The following is a 24,415-nucleotide window of genomic DNA, read 5'->3' on the forward strand; positions in this document are numbered from 1 at the left end:
AGGTGAACAAGATATTGACCAATAAAAACGGACAGAGCTATGCGCCTTCAGATGGGTGCTGCAGACTCTTGTACAGTAGGTATGCACCTATATTTGCCTACAATCCACCATTAATCTAAATTGTGGAGTTTTTGAGCTTGTTAAGCTTCTGTTTACAGTAGTCAATTTTATTACTTGTTTTAAAAAGTCAAAAAGAAATTGGTAATACTGAGGTTGTGAAAGTATTGTATAAAAATTCTGTTATAAGTGACATTTATTTTTACTTCTAATGTAAATTTTAAAGCAAGTACTTTTGTACTTGAGTACAGTTTTTTCTTAGATGCTTGTACAGTGGTATGAAAACGTATATGGACCTTTTGGAATTCCTTACATTTCTGCATGAAATCACCAAATGTGATTCGATCTTTGTCAAAACCACATGGATGAAAAAACAGTGTCTGCTTTAACTAAAACCACCCAAACACAGATTTTCATATTTTAATGAGGATAGTACGCAGACAATGACAGAAGGGGGAAAACAAGTAAGTTAACCATCACATTTAATATTTTGTGCCCCCCCCCCCCTTTGGCAGCAATAACTTTAACCAGACACTTCCTGTAGCTGCAGATCAGTCGGGCACATCGATCAGGACTAATCTTGACCCATTCTTCTCTACAAAACTGCTGTAGTTCAGTCAGATTCCTGGGATGTCTGGCATGAATCGCTGTATTTAGGTCATGTCACAGCATCTTAATGGAGTTCAAGTCTGGACTTTGACTTGGCCTCTCCAGAACGTGTATTTTGTTCTTCAGAAACCATTCCGGAAAGACCAGCATCTTTACATTGGTTTCCTAGACCTCAAGGCCATATTTGATACAGTCCACCACTCATCACTGTGGAGTATCGTACAAGCCCTTGGCACACCTTGGAAAATCACCACCCTCTTCAGGCTGCTGTACAGCAACACACAGAGTGTGTCCGTGTCATTGGCCGTGGCTCTGACTGGTTTTCCATCTCCAGTAGCGTCCGCCAAGGTTGCGTAGCTGCTCCAGACCTGTTTAATTGCATACTCGACCACCTGATGTGCAGGGTCTGTGAGCGAGTACCCGGAGTGATCCTTGGCAACTACCAACTGACCGACCTAAAGTATGCTGATGACACCATCTTGCCCAACACCTCCTACAACCTGCTGAGGGACGCTTTGAGTATATACAGCGAAGGGGCAGAAAAGCTTGGTCTCCACGTGAGCTGGACTAACACCAAATTCATGCATGTCGGTGAAGGCCCTGATCCAACCCCCATCCTGCTTGGCGAGGACACCGTAGAGCCCATGAAGAGCTTTGTTTATCTGGGGTCCACGGTGACCGACAACTGGGATCTTAAATCAGAGGTTCTCCGCCGGAGAGCCCTGGCAGCCTCTGCCCTCCAGTCTCTCTGGAAACCACTCTGGCGGAAGCAAGCCATCTCACGGAAGACGAAGTTCTGAATTTACAACACTGCCGTACTCTCTATTCTCCTCTATGGCTCCGAAACATGGCCCTTAAACGAGAAACTGCCGCAAGAATAGATATCTTTGACAGCAGGGCTCTCAGAACCATCGAGAACATCAGGTGTCCCCAGAAAATTTCCAACAAAACCCTGCGAGCCCGGACAAATCAGCCCAGAGCCTTCCGCCTGGCTGTACAATGTCGCATCCGCTGGCTTGGCAATGTTCTCAGTCTTCCTCCTAACCACCTGAAAAGAGCCATCCTGAAGTTTGACCCAAAAGCTGCAGGCTGGAGACGACCACGAGGCAAGCCCCGCACTCGATGGCTTGACACCATATCTGAATGGCACAAGACCGCCAGTACTGGAGCGGCCTAGCTCACCTGGTCAGCTCTACTCAATGGGACAAGAAACCAGCCCCAACAGAAGAGCCGTGATGATGATGATGAAACCATTCTGAAGTTCATTTACCTCTTTTTTGGATCATTGTCTTGTTGCAGCCTCCATTCTCTTTTTAGCTTCAACTGTCTGACAGACGGCCTCAGTTTTCCTACAAAACATCCTGATAAACTTTTGAATTAATTCTTTCATTAATGATTGCAAGTTGTCAAGGCAGAAAAACAGCCCAAAGTCATGATGCTCCCTCCACCATGCTTCACGGTGGGGTTGAGGTGTTGATGTTGGTGAGCTGTTTAACTTTTCCTCCACACATGAGGTTGTGTTTTAATACCAAACAATTCAACTTTGGATTAATCAGTCCACAAAATATTTTGCCAAAACTTGTGGAGTGTTCAAGTGCCTTTTTGCGAATATTAAACAAGCAACAATGTTTTTTTTTAGACAGCAGTGGCGTTCTCCGAGGAGCCCTCCCTTGAACACCATTCTTGGCCATAGTTTCACATCTAGTTGATGGGATCACAGAGATATTGGACTGTGCCAGTGATTTCTTTAAGTCTTTAGCAGACATGCTGGGGTTCTTTTGTACCTCTAATTATTCTGCGCTGAAATCTTGGTGTCATCTTTGGTGGACAGCCACTCCTGGTAGGAGAAACATCAGTACCAAACTCTCTCCATTTTTAGACAACTTCTCTGACTGTCGATTGATGAACAACCAGACTTTTAGAGATGGTTTTGTATCCTTTCCCAGCTATATACAAATCAACAATCCTTGATCACAGGTCTTCAGACAGCTCTTTTGACTGAGCCATGATGCACATCAGACAATGCTTCTCATCAAGACAATTTACAGGTGTGTGTTTTGTATTGGGCAGGGGAGCTTTAAACCACTCTTCAGTGATTGAGCCCACACCTGACTTAAATTGTTTGGTAAAAATTGGTTTCAAATGCTCTTTAAGACTCCTTAAGCAGAGGGTTCACTTACTTATTTTCTCCCTTCTACCATTGTTTGCAAGCTATCCTCATTAAATTATGAAAACCTATAAATGTTTAGGTGATTTGAGTTAAAGCAGACACTGTATTTTCATATGCGTGATTTTGACAAACATCAGATCACATTTGATGATTTTATGCAGAAATGTGAGAAATTCCAAAAGGTTCAGATACTTTTTCATACTACAGTACTTTAACTGGTTTTGCTCCGGTATATGTATTTTCACTTGAGTAAAAAAAATGAGTATTTCATCCACCACTGTCTCTTTCAGTGCAATTGACGAATATAGGCGTCCAATCATGTGGATCTTACAAACTAAATTACAACTATTTAAATGAATTTGTCACGAGTAGACATCTGTTGGCAGCCAGTAAGTTAAAAAGTGTCCTGAGTTAACTACAATATGTCTCTCATAAGCAAAGACTGCCCTTTTTTAGTCCATTTAAGTATGATTTTTCTGTTAATGGTACCCATTTGTAAAAATAGAGTAAGAACATGTATGAAACTAGGGGTGGGACGTTAAGGCATTAATTACAGCTAATTAATTTCTTAAGCACTTAATCTTTAAGAAATTGTTTTCCTCCTGTACTCTATTGAAATGCAATTGAATGCAGATTAATCTCCTTTCAAATAAAAAACAACAACAAAAGTTTGTAGGTGTGTCCCGATCACATATTTTTGTACCCGAATCCCAGTCCGAGTCACCTGGTTTTCAGAATTTGCTGATACTGAGTCCCGATCTGTTACTGAAAAAATGTTTTTTGTTTGTTTGTTGTTTTTAACAAAAGTTCCAAATATTTTGCCTTTCCCACCGTGCTGCCTTCATAATGTGATTTTTTTTTTTTTTTTTTTAATTCAAGAATATAATAGAAAATCGCTTGTCTTTATTAAATGTTTCATTAAGTGAGTCCACTCAACACTTTGACAGACTCTCACTTACACAGTGAGTTGCCACATCACACTTGTGCAAGTTTAACGATGATTGACACATTTGGGCCTTTGATCATTGAGCTAATAAGCTTCTCTGGCAAGATCAAAGCTACAAACCTGTCAATTATCTTTAAGTGCCAAATGCAAGCTGGTACTTTGTAGTTTGGCCGCATTGCATAGCGGAGGGAGCGTGAGAGGCTGTGGCGCTGATTTTCGTTAAAAACACGATCCTTTTCACCCAGTTCTGATCCTCTGAAAAATGGATCGATCGGGCCCGATTTTCAATCACGTGATCAGATCGGGACCTTGCTATGTGATTAAAGTCTACTACTTAATTGGATTATTATTTTAATGGAGTCCAACGCCCAAATATAAAAACATTTTTCACAATTCGCTATCATTATGAGCGACAACGCTGCCCAAAAGTACTGGCACCCCTGCAATTCCGTCAGATAATTCTCCCAGAAAATGATTGAAATTGCAAATGCTTTGGTAGTAATATCTTAATTTATTTTGTTTGCAATGAAAAAACACAAAAGAGAATGGGGAAAAAAATTAGTCATTATCATTTTACACAAAACTCCAAAAAATTGGCCGGACAAAAGAATTGGCACCCTTTTAAAAAATCATTTTCTGGGAGAAATTGACCATTATCTGACAGAATTGCAGGGGGTGCCAATACTTTTGGCCACCACTGTACTTGTTTTATAACACTCTCCAATATCCGTTTGCAAGCAAAATGACTTCTGCTCTTAACACACTGGCTTCCGTCGACATCTACTAGAGCTGGACATCTGTCATCGTCAATGGCGCTGAAAGAATTAAATGTCTTTCTGTGGACATCTATTAATATTCATAACTTTCTCCATCTATCTTTATTTTGACCTGCAGGCTGCGGAAAGCTCACCGGAGTCAGTAATCCCATCACGGTCCGCGCGTCGGGGTCCAGGTTCGGCTCCTGGATGACAGATACGATGATCCCCAGCTCCGACAACCGAGTGAGTGTCCTAATCCCTGGAAGTGAGCAAATATAGAGGATGAAGTGGACTGAGAATCCAAAAGGCAAAGACAGAGAACGTGTAAAATGGAGATCCCTTAAACTAAAACGAGGAATTTCAAAAGTAGAAATGAATGGGGATTTTAAGTTTTGCATTATCTAGCTTTTGAACATGAATGTGAGGAAATTAATGGGACTACATGAGAAAAGTGCTCAAGTTTGACCTTAACTTCTGCTGGAAATGTATCCGAAATATTTCCTCTGCAACCCAATGATCGCTAATGGATCCATTTACCTCCTCCCTTCGCTTCTTCGTCTCTGCGGCTCGTGCTAATAAATCACTTCATCATCATCAATGGAGGAATAAATGAGTTGTTTGGACTAGAGTTTTCCAAATGGCTAAGGTAATTAGCGCGCGTGCCCCGGGACACGCGTGACATAGAAAGTGGTCATTCAGTCAGTTAATGGTTGATGGAGGCTTGAATTTCATATTCATAAAGAGCAAAAATGCATTTGAGGATCCTGTGCTCATGGGAATTCAGCTGGAACTCCTCAGGCATTCTGAGAACATGCTCAATTCATGGACTAAATTGCTAATATGGGGGTTGCTAACCATCCCTTGAAAAACGGTATCGTCCGCTGTCAGAGGTGAGTAGTAACGCGTTACATGTATTGCGTTACATTTACTTGAATAACTTTTTGAGAAAAATGTACTTCTAAGAGTAGTTTTACTAAGCTATACTTTTTACTTTTACTTGAGTAAATTTGTGAATAAAAAACGCTACTCTTACTCTGCTACTTTAGGCTACACAAGAGTCGTTACATTTTATTTCTTTATTCTACATATTAGATCTACTTTTTTGCCAGTGATGCCAAGAGTAGAGACGTGCCTAGTGTATTTCCGGGGTAGCTCTACCGATTTTACCAATCAGACGTCGCAACAATAATCGCATGACTCTATTATACCAATCAGACTCAAGCTTGCCTTTCTATCTTCACGCCAGCCTGTTCAATCATGTGGCGTCTTTAAAGCACCGTAAAAAATTAGAGCGCTGCCCTCAGCATGACTCGAAAGCACGGATTTTAACCTTTCTCCCAGTTTTTATTTGGCATCGATTCACCACGGAAAACCGGAGATATGTTCCTTTAATTTTAAAATATCAATTATGAAGTGAATCTTCACTTTTCACACTCGGCACTATTTTTTCCACCAGAGGGCAGTCATGCTCTATTGATGAATAATGCTTCATTTTGTATTTTTTTTTCTTTCGCCAGAATTCAATGATTTCTTTTTTAAAAATTATTTCTTTGGCTTAATGTGGTTATGTAATGGTTTATTGTACAGTATCATCTTAACAATAGTCCATATAGATCAATCATAAAAAATACCATTGTTTAAAAAAAAAAAAAAAATCCAACAAAAATATAAGCAGTTACCCACAATGTTACTCATTACTTGAGTATTCTTTTCACGAAATACTTTTTACTTGTACTTGAGTACATTTTTTGGACGACTACTTTTACTTGAGTGATATTGAATTAACACTACTCTTGCTTGAGTAGAATTTTTGGCTTCTCTACCCACCTCCGTCCACTATTCAGAAACAAAAGTAGCCCCTTATTGAGCTTTCAAGGGACACGCTTTGTCCCTTCATATTATCAAACTCAAAAATAGTCTTATTTTCAGAACGAACTAATAGTAGTGTGATGTTTGAAGGGATCCATGGACTGAAAGACTTGTAGTTCTTAAAAAGATAACAGTATAATAAATTAAAATAATTTGATGTTGAATGTTGATGAATCTTGTTTTCATTTTTAAACAATTTGTAAAACTAGTTTAACTAGTAGATCGCCATTGTTGTTGACGTCGCAAGGCGGTGACGACACATGGGAACACTGCCAGGCTTCCAGAGTATGACTCTAGCGACATAAACATGTCATATGTTCAACTCCTTCAATTTGAACCCGAGGGAACATTAATGAGCATGACAGCACTGTCGATATTTCACAAAACGAGCAGCAAAAGCAAAATGAACAGGGAAGACTGGATGAGATGTGACGAGAGTAGAAAAAAATACGATGTTCTGCCAAAATGTGCTACACCGGCGAAACGTCTACAATAGACAAATTTGACCCCCAAAGTACAACTGTGCGCTTCAAGCTTGTTTTCGTTAGATGCATACGGACAGAACATACTAAAGAAAATACTTAAACATAGTAATATCAAATAAGGGAGATTTAAATATGCCACGTGACTAATGTGGTCAACAGATCAACAATCTGCTCTAAAGCTACCACAACAAAACTCTGTTTAAAAGTATGAGAACGAAACACAAGCAAAAAGTATTTTGAGGCAATGAAAAGGTAATAAAAGACTCAATAAAAACACAAATAGTAAGTACTCGCCACTTTTAACTGATGAGCACATGAGCGCATGTGTTGGACGTCTCGCCTCATAGAAGGAATTGTAGTAACACAGTCGTATTCGTTGAGTGACAGTGAAAATCTACGTCATCACCGCAAGTGTCCATAAAATATGGCACCCTCCGTAGGTCAAAACATGTACTAAATATCATGGATTTTTAAATCAATGGCAATATTTTATGTGTTTCTAATAACATATTTTAGTAAAAGAGAAAGATTGTGGCTTTTGAGAGCCTACAAGTCTTTAAATCGTTAAATTATTAAATGTATCATTTATCAGGACAGATTTAATTGAGTCAATGTTGTATTAAAAATACATTGCTAATAATTATTGTTTTTCCATGTGCTTATATAACTCAAATATGTACCTAATTATAGCGGTTGACCGATATGGGATTTTGAAATGCCAATGCCGATTCTGATACAAAAAAGAAAAATCAGCCGTGTTGATATATCTATCCAAAGCCAATTTTGTAAGCTGATATTAGAGGCCGATATACTTTTTGTTTTTTAAAGCACGTCCATGCATTTTTTTTTAATTGCTTCAACAGCTTCAAATATAAAATGATGACCTGAGACGTAAAGGATGAATTCGGTCCAGAGCTGCCAAACCAACGAACGCAGCACTTCTTTTTAAAATTATACACACTCAGCAGGAACAGTACATTATTTTCAAATATTTAAACCCACCAGGATGTCACGATGAGAATTAAACAAATGAGAGTTTAAGAAGATGCTAGCCATACTAAAGATCGTGCTGACGCGAATGCTACGCTAGTGCTGCAAGTTAGATTTGGAATGAATGGATCCTTCAGTTATCACTTTAAAAGGCTAAAGAAACGTTGAGACATTCTCTCAATGAAGAAAAATTTTAAAAATCTTATATATTTACAAAACGGGCAAGCCTGAAGTTTCCTGTAGCAGCCTGCCTTCAAGCTGCTGCGGGGTCCTTCTGGGTTCCTAAGGTTAATCAACGGCTACCCACACAGATGCCTGATCAAAATCCTTTTTTTATCGGCCCATTTTTTAATCTGTTAATCGGCCGAATTTTTTGTTTTTGTTATTAATCGGCAGACGGCCGATGTTAAGAGAAAAAAAAAGTCCGTATATCGGCCCGATATATCGGTCGACCGCTACCTAATTATTTCAGTTTTAAATAAAAATTTTATAATGTTATAATCTAAGAAAAAATACTTTTCACATACAAAAAAAAAAAATAATTAATGAGTGATGGTTATTGGGCCGACTGGCTCTACCAGTGAAGTTTCCCTATTTTTTTTTTTTCAAGAAGTTGGCAAGTCTAAATATAGACCATAAGCTATGAAGCGTAATGAAATAACATTTTGCTGGCTGGTTATTATATTTCCTTAAAAGAAGTACAGTGAAGGGATCCCTCTCTACTCTGCGGCTCAGCTTTACATCCTCAGTGCATCGCAGATTTTTTAAAGTATTATTTTAAAAAAAGAGTTAAAAAAAACATATTTATGCACACTTGTTTTTATATCTACGTATGTATATATACTTACACACACATACATATCACATGAGAAAGCTTGCGAGAATGAATGTACGGAACATATTATTTATATTACCGAATTTTCTGCACTATACGGCGCACCTACAAACCTTCAATTCCTCAAAAGCTGATAGTATGCGTTATAATCCGATGCGCCTTATATACAGTGGGGAGAACAAGTACTGCCAATGGGTTTTCCCATTCTCAGTGTATCAAATACTTGTTCTCCCCACTGTATATGGATCAGTATTGGTCAATGTTGGCATGAAATTCCCTTTAGCTCAGCTTTATCTAGTGAATGCATAAGTCCATCCCAACAACTAGTTTTACTGCACCTTATAATGTGGTGCGCCCTATACATGAAAACAGTTTTAAAACGGGCCATTCATTGAAGGTGCGCCTTATACTCCAATGCACCTTAGTGCAAAAAATACAGTATTTATACATTATTTTATGTATATTTTTTACATTATTATATACATGTTTCGAATTAATCGTTAATGTTGTAACAATAAAATATCCATTTTTATGTTTTTACGAACGCTTATTGATATTATATATAAAGATACACGATAATATCGGCTACCGATAATATCGGCTACCGATAATTATCGGCCGATAATGGCAATTATGACGTCACACAGATAATACAGATAATAAAAAAATCAACCGATAATGCAATCCGATAATGATATACTTGATTTAGCCTCCAAATGTGCGCAACCAAGCAGTTTTCTCCACTTCTTCACTGCCGCCTGCTCAACCCCTCCCCTCTCTGAAGCCCCTGTGGGAGGAGGGGTTTAGGAGTACGGCGTCATAGAGGAGGCGGTGTTACACATCAGTGTTGACACTGTTGAGGCGCTCTCACTAGCGTGCGTTGCTTTTCCCGTGTGTGAAATGAAATAAACGATGCTCTCGCCATCTACAAAACAGTTCCTCAAGGCCTAAAGAAAGCGTCCTCATTGAACACCACTAGCACTAACCCAGCAGCCATTTAAAACTGCATCACAATGATTTTTGGAACGAATATGAGGCTGCTGCTAGCACGAATGCTAAAGCTATTGTTAACAAATAAACTATAAAGGAAGCTGCGGGGCTTGTGACGACACAGAGACGCTGCGGTCCCCCCGGAGTCGGGGTGTTTGGGAATGCAGCCCAAAGCGAGTGGTAAACTCCCATCTATGGCTAAACACCTCACGAGATCGATAGTTGACAAGTAGCTGTCTTCCGACGGAGCCCGCCGGTCCGGCAGGCCGCCGCCGCCTCGCCCTAGGCGGGTAGAGGATGAGAGCAGAGCCATGCACCGAATGCGCCGCAGCGAGCCGGCCGGGGCGGGCGGATATCCGGTACGAACTTAGCTGCAGCCGCCACTCCAGTTCAAGACAGAGGCCTGGCGCGGGTGCTAATTTGGCAGCCGGGCGGACTGAAGGGCACAGGCGGGAGGAAATTCCCGAAATGACCCGATAGCCAAATCCCTGGATGAAAAAATAATGCAGTTTATACGACCACGATTCTTCGTGAAAGACATGCCGATCACATCAGTTTTACCACGGACATTTACACAGGTGATTTCAACAAACCATGTTTATCATGACGGCACAGTGGTTAGTTGATAATTGTAACATGCACCAAACGACACAAAGAAGTCATCCAGTCAGTAATGCATTCAGTACGCTTTAAATTTATGACGTCTTAATCAGATCATTCTTCTTAAATCTAGTCAAATAATTTTCCCCATCTTGTTTGAGTGTTGAAGACTAGTTGAATGCGCCAGATTATTCCACTTACTTGAACTAAATATTGCAATTTGTTCTTATTAAGCCCAAACATCTAAAAAAATTAAGGTCATTTTCACCTAAATCAAGAAAAAATTGCTTTCAAATAATGTTTTGAACCATACATGTTCTTGAATAAAGAACATTTCTGACAAGTTTTTTTTTTTTTTTTTTTAGGATTATGTATATAATTTATTGCTTAAAATAAGGCTGTTAATCTTATTTTCAGCTGGCCATTTTTCTTCAAGAAATCTGAGTGAAATATACTTGAAGTGCTGGCAGTTAATTTAACTTATTTCCAATAGATTTACACTGAAAACAAGGGACTTTAACTAGTCTTAAGGAGCTGTGTTTTTGCTGTGTAGTAATGTTATACTTTAGGAATGGCATACTTTTAAAGCCATTTTTGTGCAACTTATGTATTTACTCTGTAAGTAATTGTTGCCAAAAGTTTACCATTACACAATGTCAGACAATCTGTCTTTATTTAGATGTTGGAATTTACTACTACTACTACTACTTGTTCACATTTGATGTTGAAAAAAAAAGAGCAATATTATTTTTGCACAGCAATATTTTCTCTTGTGTATACTTTAAAATTTTACATAAATCTTTAATAAAATTATCGGCTTGACATTATCGGTTATCGGTTGGAACGAGGAGGAAATTATCGGTTATCGGTATCGGCTGAAAAATGCATTATCGTGCATCACTAATTATGTACATACACAAAAAAATCTTAAAAATGAGGGGGTGACACTACTTTGCGGTTTTTCACTTTACGAGGTTGGTTCTGGTTCACTTTATCTCAAAGTATACTGTGATAAAAGTTCTCCCTTGAATCCCTGCTGGTTTCTTTTTATTTTTTTTTTATTTTTTTTTTTTATCTTTGACACCCTGACATATCATGAAGTTGTCAAGTTTAGACCCCTTACGTGCTGATCCTTTTGTTGTTTGTCCTCCAAACTTGGTAAGATCATCAAAACATGGCAGGATGGAGGATAGGCTTTAATGTAAGTGTGACTGGCTGTTTGTCTGTAGCCCCTTTCAGACATAAATTGCGGAAAACGCAATTTGCCGGCTCAGCTGACATCGACATGAGCCGGAACTTTACCGGCTCACAGCCTAGTCACAAGTCCTGTACATTACTAGCTCACGCTATGTGTAATGTAGCAAGTAATGTACCGCTACAGAGCGCAGAGGTTGGTGCATCTTTCTTGACTGTAAGAGGAAATAACAACATTTGACAAGCAGTACACACATAACTTATAAACCAACAAAATAACAACTTACATCCAGCAACTGTTAGTCTGACATTTTCATGGACGCTTTTATTCAGATTAAAAGTCTAATCGGAATAAAAATGCTTTATGTACAGTACATACCCCATTCGGAATATTCTAACCCCGGGTCAGCAACCCGCAGCTCTAGAGCCGCATCGCACTGTCCTAGTGGCTCCCTGGAGATTTTTCAAAAATGTTTAAAAATGGAAAAAGATGGGGCAGGGAAGCATATATTTTTAGTTTTAATATGGTTTCTGTAGGAGGAGAAACATGACACAAACATTCTTCTAATTCATTAATACTGTAATGGAAAAACTGCATCGTACAACAGTGTAGTCACGTGGTGCATAATTCTCTCTAGGGTGCACTGCGGGGAAACTACACATTTACCATATTTTCTGCACTATAAGGAGCATCAGAGTATAAGGCGCACCTTCAATGAATTACCTACGTATTTTAAAACCGTTTTCATGTATAGGGCGCACTGCATTATAAGGCTCAGTAGTAGTAGTCATACTAGTAATAGTAGTGGATGGCATTGAGTCATGCATCCACAAGGTGGAGCTCAGCTAAAAGAAATGTCATGCCATGATGAACTAATAGTAATCCATATATAAGGAACATCAGATTATAATTATATTATATTATATCATAAATAAATAATTATATAATTATATTATTATATTTTTTGAAAATTGAAGGCTGTCAGGTGTGACCTATAGTGCGGAAAATACGGTAATCATGAAGGCTCATTATGTATTTATAGCCAACTTTGTCATTTCAATATTTGGCTAATATTTCGAGATAGATACATACAGAATGTGTTGCTTCATTATAAGGCTTTCATTTTTTACGGCTCCAGACATATTTGTCATTTGTTTTGTTTTTTTGCTCCAATATGGCTCTTTCAACATTTTGGTTTGCCGACCGCTGTTCTATCCTGTTCCAGGCCATTTGGATCAAGGATCTATTCCGGACGAGAGGGGTGGTTTATCTGGATTCATAATCTGATCGGCACAAATGAAAACAAACTTTACCGGGCATGTCTGTGACGTCAGTGTATTTATTGTCATTCCCGGAAGCTATAGTAGAAGGAGATCGAGTGGAAGACAGGGTGGGCAAAAAACTCAATTGGTCTGTATGCGAGATGAACACATTGCTGGGGATATAAAAAGATGTAAAAGAACGATGGGAACAATACACGAAACAATGTGCTGGCCAAAAGTATTGGCACCCCTGCAATTCTGTCAGATAATGCTCAATTTCTCACAGAAAATGACTGCAATAACAAATGCATATGAAGTAATATCTTCATTTATTTTGCTTGCAATGACAAAACACAAAAGAAAATGAAAAAAGATGAAATTATCATTTTCATTTCATTTCATTTTCATCATTCATTTTCATCGGGCGGCCGTGGTGCAGTTGGTAGTCTGAGGTTCGATTCCCGGCTATGACTGCCCACGGACACTGAACCCTAACTTGCCCCCAATGGTTTGGCAGCGCCTTGCATGGCAGCAGCACCATTGGTGTGTGAATGTTTTACACAAAACTCCAAAAATGGGCCAGACAAAAGGCACCGTCAGCCTAAAACTTTGTAGCACAACCTTTAGACAAAATAACTGCGACAACCACTTCTGGTATCCATCAGTGAGTTTCTTACAATGCTCTGCTGGAATTTTAGACCATTCTTCAAACTGCCATTTTTAGATCTCTCCACAGGTGTTCTATGGGATTCAGGTCTGGACTCATTGCTGGCCACTTTAGAAGTCTCCAGTGCTTTTTCTCAAACCATTTTCTAGTGCTTATGAAGTGTGTTTTGGGTCATTGTGCTCCTCATGACCTCTGAGGGAGACCCAGCTTTTTCACACTGGGCCCTACATTATGCGCCAAAACTTGTTGGTAGTCTTCAGACTTCATAATGCCATGCACACGGTCAAGCAGTCCAGTGCCAGAGGCAACAAAGCAACCCCATAACATCAGGGAACCGCTGTCATGTTTGACTGTGGGGACCGTGTTCTTTTCTTTGAAGGCCTTGTTTTTTTCCCTATTAACTCTTATGTTGATGCCTTTTCCCAAAAAGCTTTTTTTTTTTTTAAATGGCCTGTTTTTTATTGAAAACCATATTGTTCTTTCAACGTACAATACGAAGAGATTTAGCAGATTTCTGTTGCTTTTCCTTTTTACAAACAAAATGAAAAAAAAAAAAATCAAAAAATATAACCCTAAAACGAGGAGTAGGGAACCTATTACATCACTATACCTTTCACATGCAAAAAAACATTATGTATGAGCATATATTAATCAAAATCACTTTGTACAGGCTTAACCTATCCTGTCCATTTTGTCCACATCACATAAAACATGTCCAGTTGTAGATTTATTGCGTAGGAGATCCTCTCCATAATAAAAATCTCTCTAACGACGTCAATCCAGTCGTCTGTTGTTGGTCTTTCAGGTTTTACCCACTTTCTTGTGAATGCTTTTTTGCTTGAAGCTAATAAAATATGGATGAGTTTCTTTTCATTACTGCTAATTTGTTGCACATTTATTTTACATAAGTACATGTAGCAAAGGACATGGGGATATCAAAATTTAAAATCTTTTGGAGGTGATAATGAATGTCCAACCAATATCTTTGAATAACCGCACATTCCCAGAATATATGGAAATGGTTTGCTCTACTACTGCTGCATCTCCAGCATCCATCTCCCATCCCTTGACGTTTTTTCTGGACCGGTGTAACAAAAAACCTCATTGTGTTCTTTCAAAATTCACGCCAGTTGCTTGACCTCGTCGTAATCCATTGTGTATTACATTTATCAGTCCATTCTTCTTCTGTAATAATAATACTCCCTTCTTTTTCCCATTTCTCCTTAAAGACCAAATGTGAAGTAAGGTTGGCCAACCATGTTTTTGAATAATATAAATGGCTAAACAATTATAAGCATATTTTCGGGGGTTTTTTTGTAACGCAACCCTTCCAGATTCTTTGTTTAACCCATAGCAACGCCCTTGACAACGAAAATGCTTTTCTTTGACAATCTTCGGGAATCTTTGGAAATGACGTCACACAGAGAACTGCGAGGGAAGTCCGCCATAGAACAGTATTGTTGCATTGCTTCTCGGTAAGATGCCACGGCAGTGTGTGGCAATGTATTGTTTTCAATTTAAAGAAAAGTTGTATGAGTGACCAAAGGATAGATGGGCACGTAAATGGACATTTCGTTCGCACGAAGCGAATAAATTTCACGTCATCATCGAGTAGTGTTCTCTGCTACAAACACTTCGAAGATGCCTGCTTCCTCAACCAGTGTTCTGCCAAAATCTCCTACATCGGCGGAACGTTCTAGTCGAATTTGACACCCAAAGTACAACCGTGCGCTCTCAACTTGTTTTGTTTAGATGCATACAGGCAGAACATACTAAAAAATGCCTTAAGAAAATACTTAAGTGTAGTTATATCAAATAAGGACGGTTTAAATACGCTACGTGACTAATGTGGTCAACTGCTTCAAAGCTAACACAAAAAAACACAATGGTTAAATGTATGAGAGGGTAATACATGCAAAAAGTATTTTTGAGGCAATGAAAAGGTTCTAAAAAAATTAATAAAAACAAAAATAGTGAGTACTCGCCGCTTCTAACCGATGTGCGCATGCGTGCAGATGCTTGCGCAAGCGCGCTGAGCATTGTGTAGGACGTTTCGCCGCGTAGTAAGGAATATCTGAACACCGGTCTGCTTATGATCAAGGATTTGCAAAAAAGTAAGAGTGATTTTTGGATAGATGACTGATGACTTGTCAAAGCCGAGCTGTCAATTGTTGTGGAATGAAGAGTATAAGGTAGCGACGTTAGCCGGAAGGTAACTCTAGGCAAAACCCCAATCGTGTTGTGGAATGAACAGTAGAAGCTAACTCGTGGCAATCCCCGATCATAGTTGCATTGAGTTCATTTTGCCTACACTTATAAATTCGTCAAAACTTTTCTTTTATCCCAGGCAATAGTAGGTGGTTTATTTACCTGGCATGTTTCGGCGAACACTTCCGCCTTTGTCTGAGGGTCCGAATGCGGAAGTGTTCGCCGAAACATATCAGGTAAGTAAAAGCTAACGTCGCTAGCCTCTACTGTTCATTCAACAACATTATCGGGGATTAGTCAAAACTTTTCGTTTATCCCAGGCAATAGTAGTGGTTTATTTACCTGACATGTTTCGGCGAACACTTCCGCCTTCGTCACAGGGTCCGAAGGCGGAAGTGTTCGCCGAAACATGTCAGGTAAATAAAAGCTAACGTTATTAGCTTCCAATGTTCATTCCACAACATGATCGGGGATTCGTCAAAAATTTTCTTTTATCCCAGGCAATAGTAGGCGGTTTATTTACCTGATATGCTTCAAATAATAAAAATAATAACAGCCTCTATCTTACCAATTTTGTAATCTCGGTGGGTCTTGTCTCCATTCCATGTCAGGTAGTCTGGGCACGTTGTCTGCATCCTGATTAGCATCTGGCTAATACATGTACAGTCCAACATAAAATTCCAACCTCCTCCTCTTCCTTCAACTCTTTAAAAACTTGAATCTCCTCACTTGCGCTCAATCTATCGCTGATATCGCTGTTTGAATCATTGTTTGAAGGGCTTTGTATGGCGGCTGTATTTCCGGGTTCGTCCCCTTTCATGCTCGAACTTCGGAAACGCAATTATTTTGTCAAATATACAACATATACATTTTTTCATGCTTAATTTGTTGGACAATGTTTGATTACTTTAATTGTGACCCTATTTTGCATTTTATGAAATTACTTCACATTTGGGCTTTAACATAATGTGTGCTCCCCCCCCCCCACCCCCCTTTACTCACCAGTACACCATTATATAAGTTAGACATTATTCTTGTTGTGTGAAGTGATTTCGTTAGATATATAAATGTTTGTAAAAAAGCTTCAGCAACATTTTTTTTAATGTTTTGATTTATGTAGTGCCTGACCTGTAAATACCTAAAAAAAAAATCATCAGAGTCCAAATCATGCTTTTGTTTTAAAACTTCAAATGGTTGAAGTGCCCCCTCGTGGGTGAATGATTTATAGTCTGTTAATCCTTTTGAAATCCAAAATTTGAATCTGCTATCATACTTATTAGGGGTGAATTCTGAGTCATAGTCGCACCATCTGTACATTTGTGTTTCTCTTTCCAAATTGCATATTTTAATAATTTGCTACAAACATCTTACTGGAAAATTTTTGCTCAAAGACAGTTTCCTGCTGTATTTTTGCGTCAAACAAAGCTTTCAATGGAATATTTTTATTTCGAGATCTTTCCACCCTGATGTGTAAACCGGGGAGCACATACAAACAAACAAGTGGTCTCAACTGGGCAGCAGAAAACTTATTCACGTAAACAAGGCAGGTTTCTAACACCCCTGTCTTTCTTCAGTTGTATGGTGGAGTATTTTACTCTAGGCTTTTTGCCCATCCAAATAAACCTTGATATCATTTTATCCCATTCCAAAAATTGTTTATGTGCTATTAAAAATGGTAGACATTGAAATAAATACAGCAATTGAGAGAGGACATTCATTCTTACTGATTCAATTCTAGAATTGAGATCCAGAAATGGCACCACATTCCATCTTAGGAGATCTGCTTTTAATTTGGCATTTAGAGGTCCATAGTTAAGCCATGCATCTGTGAGAAATCTTTATGTAATATAATACCTAAATATTTGACCGTTTCTGCATCCCAATCCCATTTATATTCCTCATTAAAATGTTGGGGTGGATAGTACTTCAGAGTTAATATCTGAGTTTTATTTACATTAATTTTATAACCAGAGAAGGTTCCATATTCTTCTAGTGCTCTAATCGTTATTGGTAATGTTTGTGTAGGTTGAGTTCATGTTAATAATAAATCGTCAACATATAAAACAAGTTTTTGTCCTCCACCAGCTATTTTAATTCCTTTAATATCTTTTCTTTGCCTCATCCATTGACCTAAAGTTTAAATAAATAACGCAAAGAGAAGTGCAGAGAGATTGCATCATTGTCTGTTTCCCCTATGTAATAAAAGCTCTAATTTTTTCTCATCTGACCATTGGACATTCTTCCAAAACTTTTTGGGCTTTCTCAGGTAAGTTTTGGCAAAGTCCAGCCTGGCTTTTTCTGTCTTTGGGTCAGAAGTCGGGTCTTCCTGGGTATCCTGCCATAGAGTCCATTTTCATTAAGACGCCGACGGATAGTATGGGTTGACACTGTTTTACCCTTGGACTGCAGGACAGCATGAACTTTTTTGGATGTTAGTCGAGGTTCTTTATCCACCATCCACACAGTCTTTGGTTGAAATCTCTCGTCAATTTTTATTTTCTGTCCACATCAAGGGAGTTTAGCCACAGTGCCATGGGCTTTACAGTTATTGATGACACTGCGCACCGTGGACACACTAACAATCAGGTTTTTGGAGATGGACTTGTAGCCTTGCGATTGCCCATGCCTTCTCACAATTTTGCTTCTCAAGTCCTCAGACAGTTCTTTGGTCTTCTTTCTTTTCTCCATGCTCAATGTGGTACACACACGAACATAGGACAGAGGTTGAGTCAACTTTAATCCATTTTAACTGTCTACAAGTGTGATTTAATTATTGCCACCACCTGTTATGTGCCACAGGTAAGTAACAGGTGCTGTTAATTACACAAACTAGAGAAGCACGACATGATTTTTCAAAGGTTGCCAATATTTTTGTCCGGCCCATTTTTTGGAGTTTTGTGTAAAATTATATTGATTTAATTTTTTGAGCACAATTAATTAATAATTAATTAATTAATGAGAATCTAATAAATAAATTAAATAATAATAATTAATTAAATAATAATTAATTTAGCATTATCTGACAGAATTTCAGGGGTGCCAATACTTTTGGCCAGCACTGTAATGTAGAAATACACATAGCGATGTTTTGTTGACATGCGCGTCAGTACAGATTCATCTTTTACAACTATTTCTGGTAAATTTGGTCAAAAGAAGGTAAATCTATGCATGTCAAAGTAATTTTTGCCGACCAAAAGTACGATGCATGAACTGAGTCCTAATCGAATCAATATTTTTAATGTCCATGAAAGCAGTACATCCGATAATACATTTAATCTGAAAACTGATCAGTTAAAGGAAATTTTGTGCATGTAAATGTAGCCTGTGCTAACTTTTGAATGGAACGGCACAGGACTATTTTCTTCGTATTATTATTATAATTTTGTTTAAATATAAACATGATTGAGGATGTTTCGTGATTTAGTCTGGTTTTGTTTTTTTTTTTTTTTGTTGTTTTTTTTTAATGGTACCAATAATATATTTTATTTCAAAGCATCTTTCAAACCCTCAAGGACACTTTACAATAGAGATTAAGAATTAACAAATGCAAATTTAAAAGTAGAATAAAAGCAATAGAAATTTTGGACATTGAGATAAAACAAAGTTAAATATTAAGATGGGTATGCCAGGTTGAACAGGTGAGTTTTGAGGCGGGATTTGAAAAGTGAGAGGGTGAATATGTTGCAAAATTCTGGGTGTAGGGAGTTCCAGAGCTGGGGGGGAAGACTGACTAAAGGCTTTAGAACCGAAATTAGTGAGACGAGCACGAGAGACAGAAAGATGGAAGAAAGCAGAGGAATGTGAACGTGAACGGAAAGTGAACGATGGGGGGGAGTGTTCATACAGAGGAGGTTGGACATATAAGATTGGGCCAGGCGGTGAAGTGCTTTGAAGGTGATGATGAGAATCTTGTACATAATTCTTTGTTTAATTAGGAGCCAGTGGAGTTGACAGAGGATGGGGGTGATGTGGTGTGTGGTGGGCGTTCGAGTAATGAGGCGTGCTGCTGAGTTTAGGAGGAGCTGCAGTTTCTGGAGGGATTTATTTGGGAGACTGTAGAGGAATGAATTACAATAGTCAATCCGGGAGGTGACTAGACTGCAGACGAGAGTGGTGGCCGTGTGGGGTGTGAGCGAAGGAAAGAAATGAGAGATGTTACGGAGGTGGAAGTAGGCTGACCTGGTTTATGTTGTCAAGGTGGGAGCGGAAGGAGAGTGTGTTGTCGAGGATGACACCCAGACTCTTAACCTGAGTGGAAGGAGTGATGGGTACATTATTGATGGAAATGGAGAAATTATTGTCGTTAGTGAGAATGGCAGAGATGCCTGCAAGAAGGATTTCAGTTTTGGAGCTATTGGGCAGAAGGACGTTAGAGGTCAACCTTGAATTAATGTCTTGTAGGCAGAGGGTGAGAGAGCAGGGTGGAAGGGAGGCGGTTGGTTTTGAGGAGGTATAGAGCTTGGTGTCATCCGCGTAGCATTGGAAGTGAATGTTGTATTTAACTGAAGATGGAACCGAGGGGGAGAATGTAAATGATGAAGAGGAGCGTTCCCAGGACAGAGCCCTGGGGCACGCCAGCACAGACGGGGAGGGATTTAGAAAAAAAATTAAATTACACAGATTAATAGGTCAGATCGGTACAGTAAATTATTTTAATTCTTCAGTAAACATGCATGACGTCATGCACACGCCGCATGTGAAAGCTGGCAAGATCAATAAATACAGCTTCACATGCCTCTAATCTCAACGCAGGAGAGCCCGTAAAGTAGCGGTACATTTTCATCTGTCTGAAACACACTATCTGAGTAGATTTCAGGTCACATTACCAAGTAATGTTTTAGTGTATTATGTCTGAAAACGGATTTAACTCATTGCCTGTCGTTGAGAACAATATACAGGAAGTCCCCGGGTTACCACATACACGACTTACCTGATTTCGGCTTTATGACGCCGGAGTCTCTTTGGGGATAGTTGTTTTGAGACTCGGGCAGTATTTAGTGGTACATAAAGGGTTACTTCCAATTTAGGCGGAAATTCGTCTAACGTCGCAAGTGTAGAAACTCATCCATAACCTGGGTACTACCTGTATGGCCAATTCATTTAAACAGGAAGGACTAGCTGTGAATGCTCATGTTTCAATGCCACTGACGGCGTAAGACATCCAATCCATTTTGACTACGAGGGATAAATGAATGAACGCGGCGTCAGTGGCAACCAATGAATGAATCTCTCAGTCAAGGTTCATCACTTCAAGATTAATTAGGGACTTGCACTTAAAAATGTTTTTTTTTTTTTTTTTTAGTAAATTTGAAAACAAAGGTATGAATCGAACATTGTATCACCTCAACAAATACACATGAAAGTTAGTATAAGTTAATGCAGATTTATTTTGCATTGATCATTTAAAGTGCTTGTGACACGAAAAAGCATGTTTATTTCATAATACACGCGGTATTTTATGCTCCTGAATGATATGGACCGCTTGGATGTGTGTGGAAGCGATCGCTATATTTATTTAGTTTTTTGAATCCCGCGCCAGGAAAATGAGTGACTTCCGGCTTCGGTCTCGCATTGAGGAGGAGGGCGCTGTGACGTGTACGGTAGAAGACGTCCTCTTCACGCTACAGTGTACTGTTGTGTATGAGGACGAAGGATTCAGCTGATTTTGCGGATTAATACTTTTATTTTTTGCATCACGCCAGCCAAACGGCTGCAGAAAAATCATTCTGTATGCGGGAGAGGCGTATGCGCCTTTTTGGAGTTTCAAAAGGTTCCCATTCACCGTGGATATTTACTGTGGGACCATTGGACTTACAAGGAAGTGAGTAAACATCTTGTTTTGTATTATGTCAAATACGAATACAGTGATTACAAAGTAAACACTATAAAATTCCTTTAAATAAAGGACTACTTACGTTTGATCATTGATAGGCATGTAAAAAGCTATCCTCACGCTCATTAGCAGTTAGCTGTTAGCACGTTAGCTACACAACAATTCCAGCCACCCTCCTCCAGGGAACGAACTGTAAATTGCTCTCCGCCGGGCGGTTTGCCGATCCGCAAAGAAACTCGACAACCGGGTCGTCATGTCAAATAATCCAGGCTAGTTATGTGTGATTTTCCACTTCGAAGACTTTGAAACATCCCTCGGTTCGGGTTAGCATGTCGGCTAGCTGTCACTCCTTCTGGTCTGTTTACATTCTCCGAAGCCAGGGAAGGGAAATGACATATGTCCGATTTAGGTGTCATAAAATATCGTTCGGCAGGTGTGACAGTAAAGGTAAAGTCGACTGTTTTGACCATTATGGAGTAATTTTGCCATGTCGTCTTGAATAAATGGATTTTTATTATTTTATATTCCATTTAGCACAAGTTATTTGTCATGACCATGCCATTTATTTAGCAATTGGGGAAAGTACTTGGGTAAAAAGAATATCCTGTAAAAATATTGAAGTAAAGAGACAGAAACAATGACATTTTGCCGCTCTCTTCGTCACGTTTTCCTCATTGTGAATAGTTCCCCCTCGACGGGCTGACTGGTCCTTTTCAAGCCATTTATATAGCTATTGGGGAAAAATACTTGGATAAAAAGAATATCCTGTAAAAATATTGAAGTAAAGAGACAGAAACAATGACATTTTGACGCTCTCTTCGTCGCGTTTTCCTCATTGTGAATAGTTCCCCCTCGACGGGCTGACTGGTCCTTCTCAAGCCATTTATATAGCTATTGGGGAAAATACTTGGATAAAAAGAATATCCTGTAAAAATATTGGGAGTAGAGAGACTGAAACAATGACATTTTGCAGCTCTCTTCGTCTCGTTTTCCTCGTTCTGAACAATTCTCCCTCAATGGGCTGAATAGTAAAACCGATGAGCCTAGTCTACCGCTGACGTCATCCACCTGTTGGGGACGCTAAAGCCCTATAATTGTAGGCGTGGCTAACCGGCAGATTAAAAGACTAATTTCTCGTCATCTGCGCTTTGCTAAATTGTTGTATATGGTCGAATCGTCTCAAAATATGATTCTAATTCACATAATAATGCCATTTAAGACTTTTTTTCTGGTGTCGTATGCTCTTTAACCTATCAATTAATTCGGTTCATATTCGTGAAAAATGTGGCCGTGACCCCTGTTCAATGATCTGTTTGGTCCTAACAATGTCCGGTCCCCAGCAAAAAGTGTACATGCAGGTTATGCTGTTATATCCTCCCTACCAATATTGAGACGAAACCTACGCCCTTGACATACATACATACAAACAACATTCAACATGAAAGTACAGTCTTTAAATAAAATCAAGATAGACTCGCGTGTTCATCCATGCGTGCGTCCATCCAGTCATTCATTCTTATCTTCTATGGTCTCATCTGTTATTGTGTGCAAGATTTCTTCTACCCCAAGGCACGCTAATCCTTTTCACGACTTTGAGTGACTTCTTGTGTCCAGTTCACTTGTCCTAGACTGAAGGTTCTAGAATTTAAGCGAAACGCGTCCTCTGCTGACCGTGTGTTCTCACGCTCTCGATTTGCGTCGACTTGCGAGACAGACGATGTCGCCGCACTTTGCAGCCAGCCACTTCTGCCCTCCCCCGTCCACACTTAGAGAAAATCGATCTATTTAGCAACTGTATTGTCGTCCTGAAGCGCTCTCAGCGGCGCAGGCTGCGCTCACAGTCTCATCCTTATGTTTCAGTTGAAACAAAGTTCATTTTTTAAATTGATTTAATTAAACAGTACTCACTCCGCATAGATGTTTATTTTGTGCTTAACACAGTGAGGAGGGCTTCGCTAAGATAGCTCCTTTTCCCCCCTGCTCTCGTGCCTCCCAAGGTGCAACAGTAGGCACTTTGCAAGCGATAAGTGTGCCAGTGGGAGGCAGCGGGAGGAGCCAAGTGCCGGAGTTGGATTGTGGGAAGGCGAAATGATGGAGCAGTAAACATCCTCAGCCTTCTAGATGATTCCCAGGAGCTTTTGTAAGGGGAATAAGCTAAGATCCCCTTTCAAAACTTGATACAATTCTGCTCCCTATGTCAATGCGAAGTCGGTCAGAATTCTTTCATCAACCCATTTTCTGTAGGGTTTGTCCTTAGGTCGTTTGGAACCGGTTTGTTGTGTGTTCTTAGAGAGCCAAGCAGGGTGAGGCGACATTTAGTTTTTATGCTCCTCACCTCCAGAGCAAATTGTAGAGTTGTAGAACAAGAACATGTTTTAATTGTTTCATTTTTAACTGTGTTATTGATTTAATGTGACTTTTATTTATACGTTTATTTATGTTTTTTTAAATTGTTTTGATGATTTTTAAGCACTTTGAATTGGTGAATTGTGTTCCACAAATACCTTTCTCTTACCCTGCCTTATTGTGTCACATGTAAACTGGTTGCACACTGTCTGAAGCCATATTCATGCTGGACTGGTCGCATGCCATTTATGTTAACTCAATTGCTGCCATTGATGGCGCTAGACATCCAATCCATTGGCTCGGACGTCTACTAGTGACAAAGTTTAATTCAGAGCCAAAGAATGATTGAAGTCACATGATTGGACACGAGAGTTGTCCGATAATGACTTTTTAACCGATATCCCGATATTGTCCAACTCTAATCCGATACAGATATCAAACTGATACCATTATACAGTATAAGTTAGTGGACTTAACATATTATGGCTAATTGTATTGTGATGCACCACTGAATACTTTAATAATGATAAATGTAACAACTTCAAGGTTTTCAAACTAAACATTCTGTGAAAGATAAGAACTGAAGTTCTGGAAC

The 24,415-nt window shown here is 39.2% G+C and overlaps 1 protein-coding gene across 3 annotated transcripts in view; it reads left to right on the plus strand.

The window, feature by feature from the left end:
• Positions 1–24,415, plus strand: part of olfm2a (olfactomedin 2a) — a 236,671-nt gene that overhangs the window by 208,080 nt on the left and 4,176 nt on the right. For all 3 annotated transcript variants that reach the window (XM_057817974.1, XM_057817973.1, XM_057817975.1), the window contains one exon: positions 4,677–4,783. In XM_057817974.1, coding sequence (XP_057673957.1) covers positions 4,677–4,783 — 107 coding nt within the window. The remainder of the gene's footprint in view (positions 1–4,676; positions 4,784–24,415) is intronic.

This window comes from Corythoichthys intestinalis, chromosome 16, assembly GCF_030265065.1.
Source record: "Corythoichthys intestinalis isolate RoL2023-P3 chromosome 16, ASM3026506v1, whole genome shotgun sequence".
NCBI lineage: Eukaryota > Metazoa > Chordata > Actinopteri > Syngnathiformes > Syngnathidae > Corythoichthys > Corythoichthys intestinalis.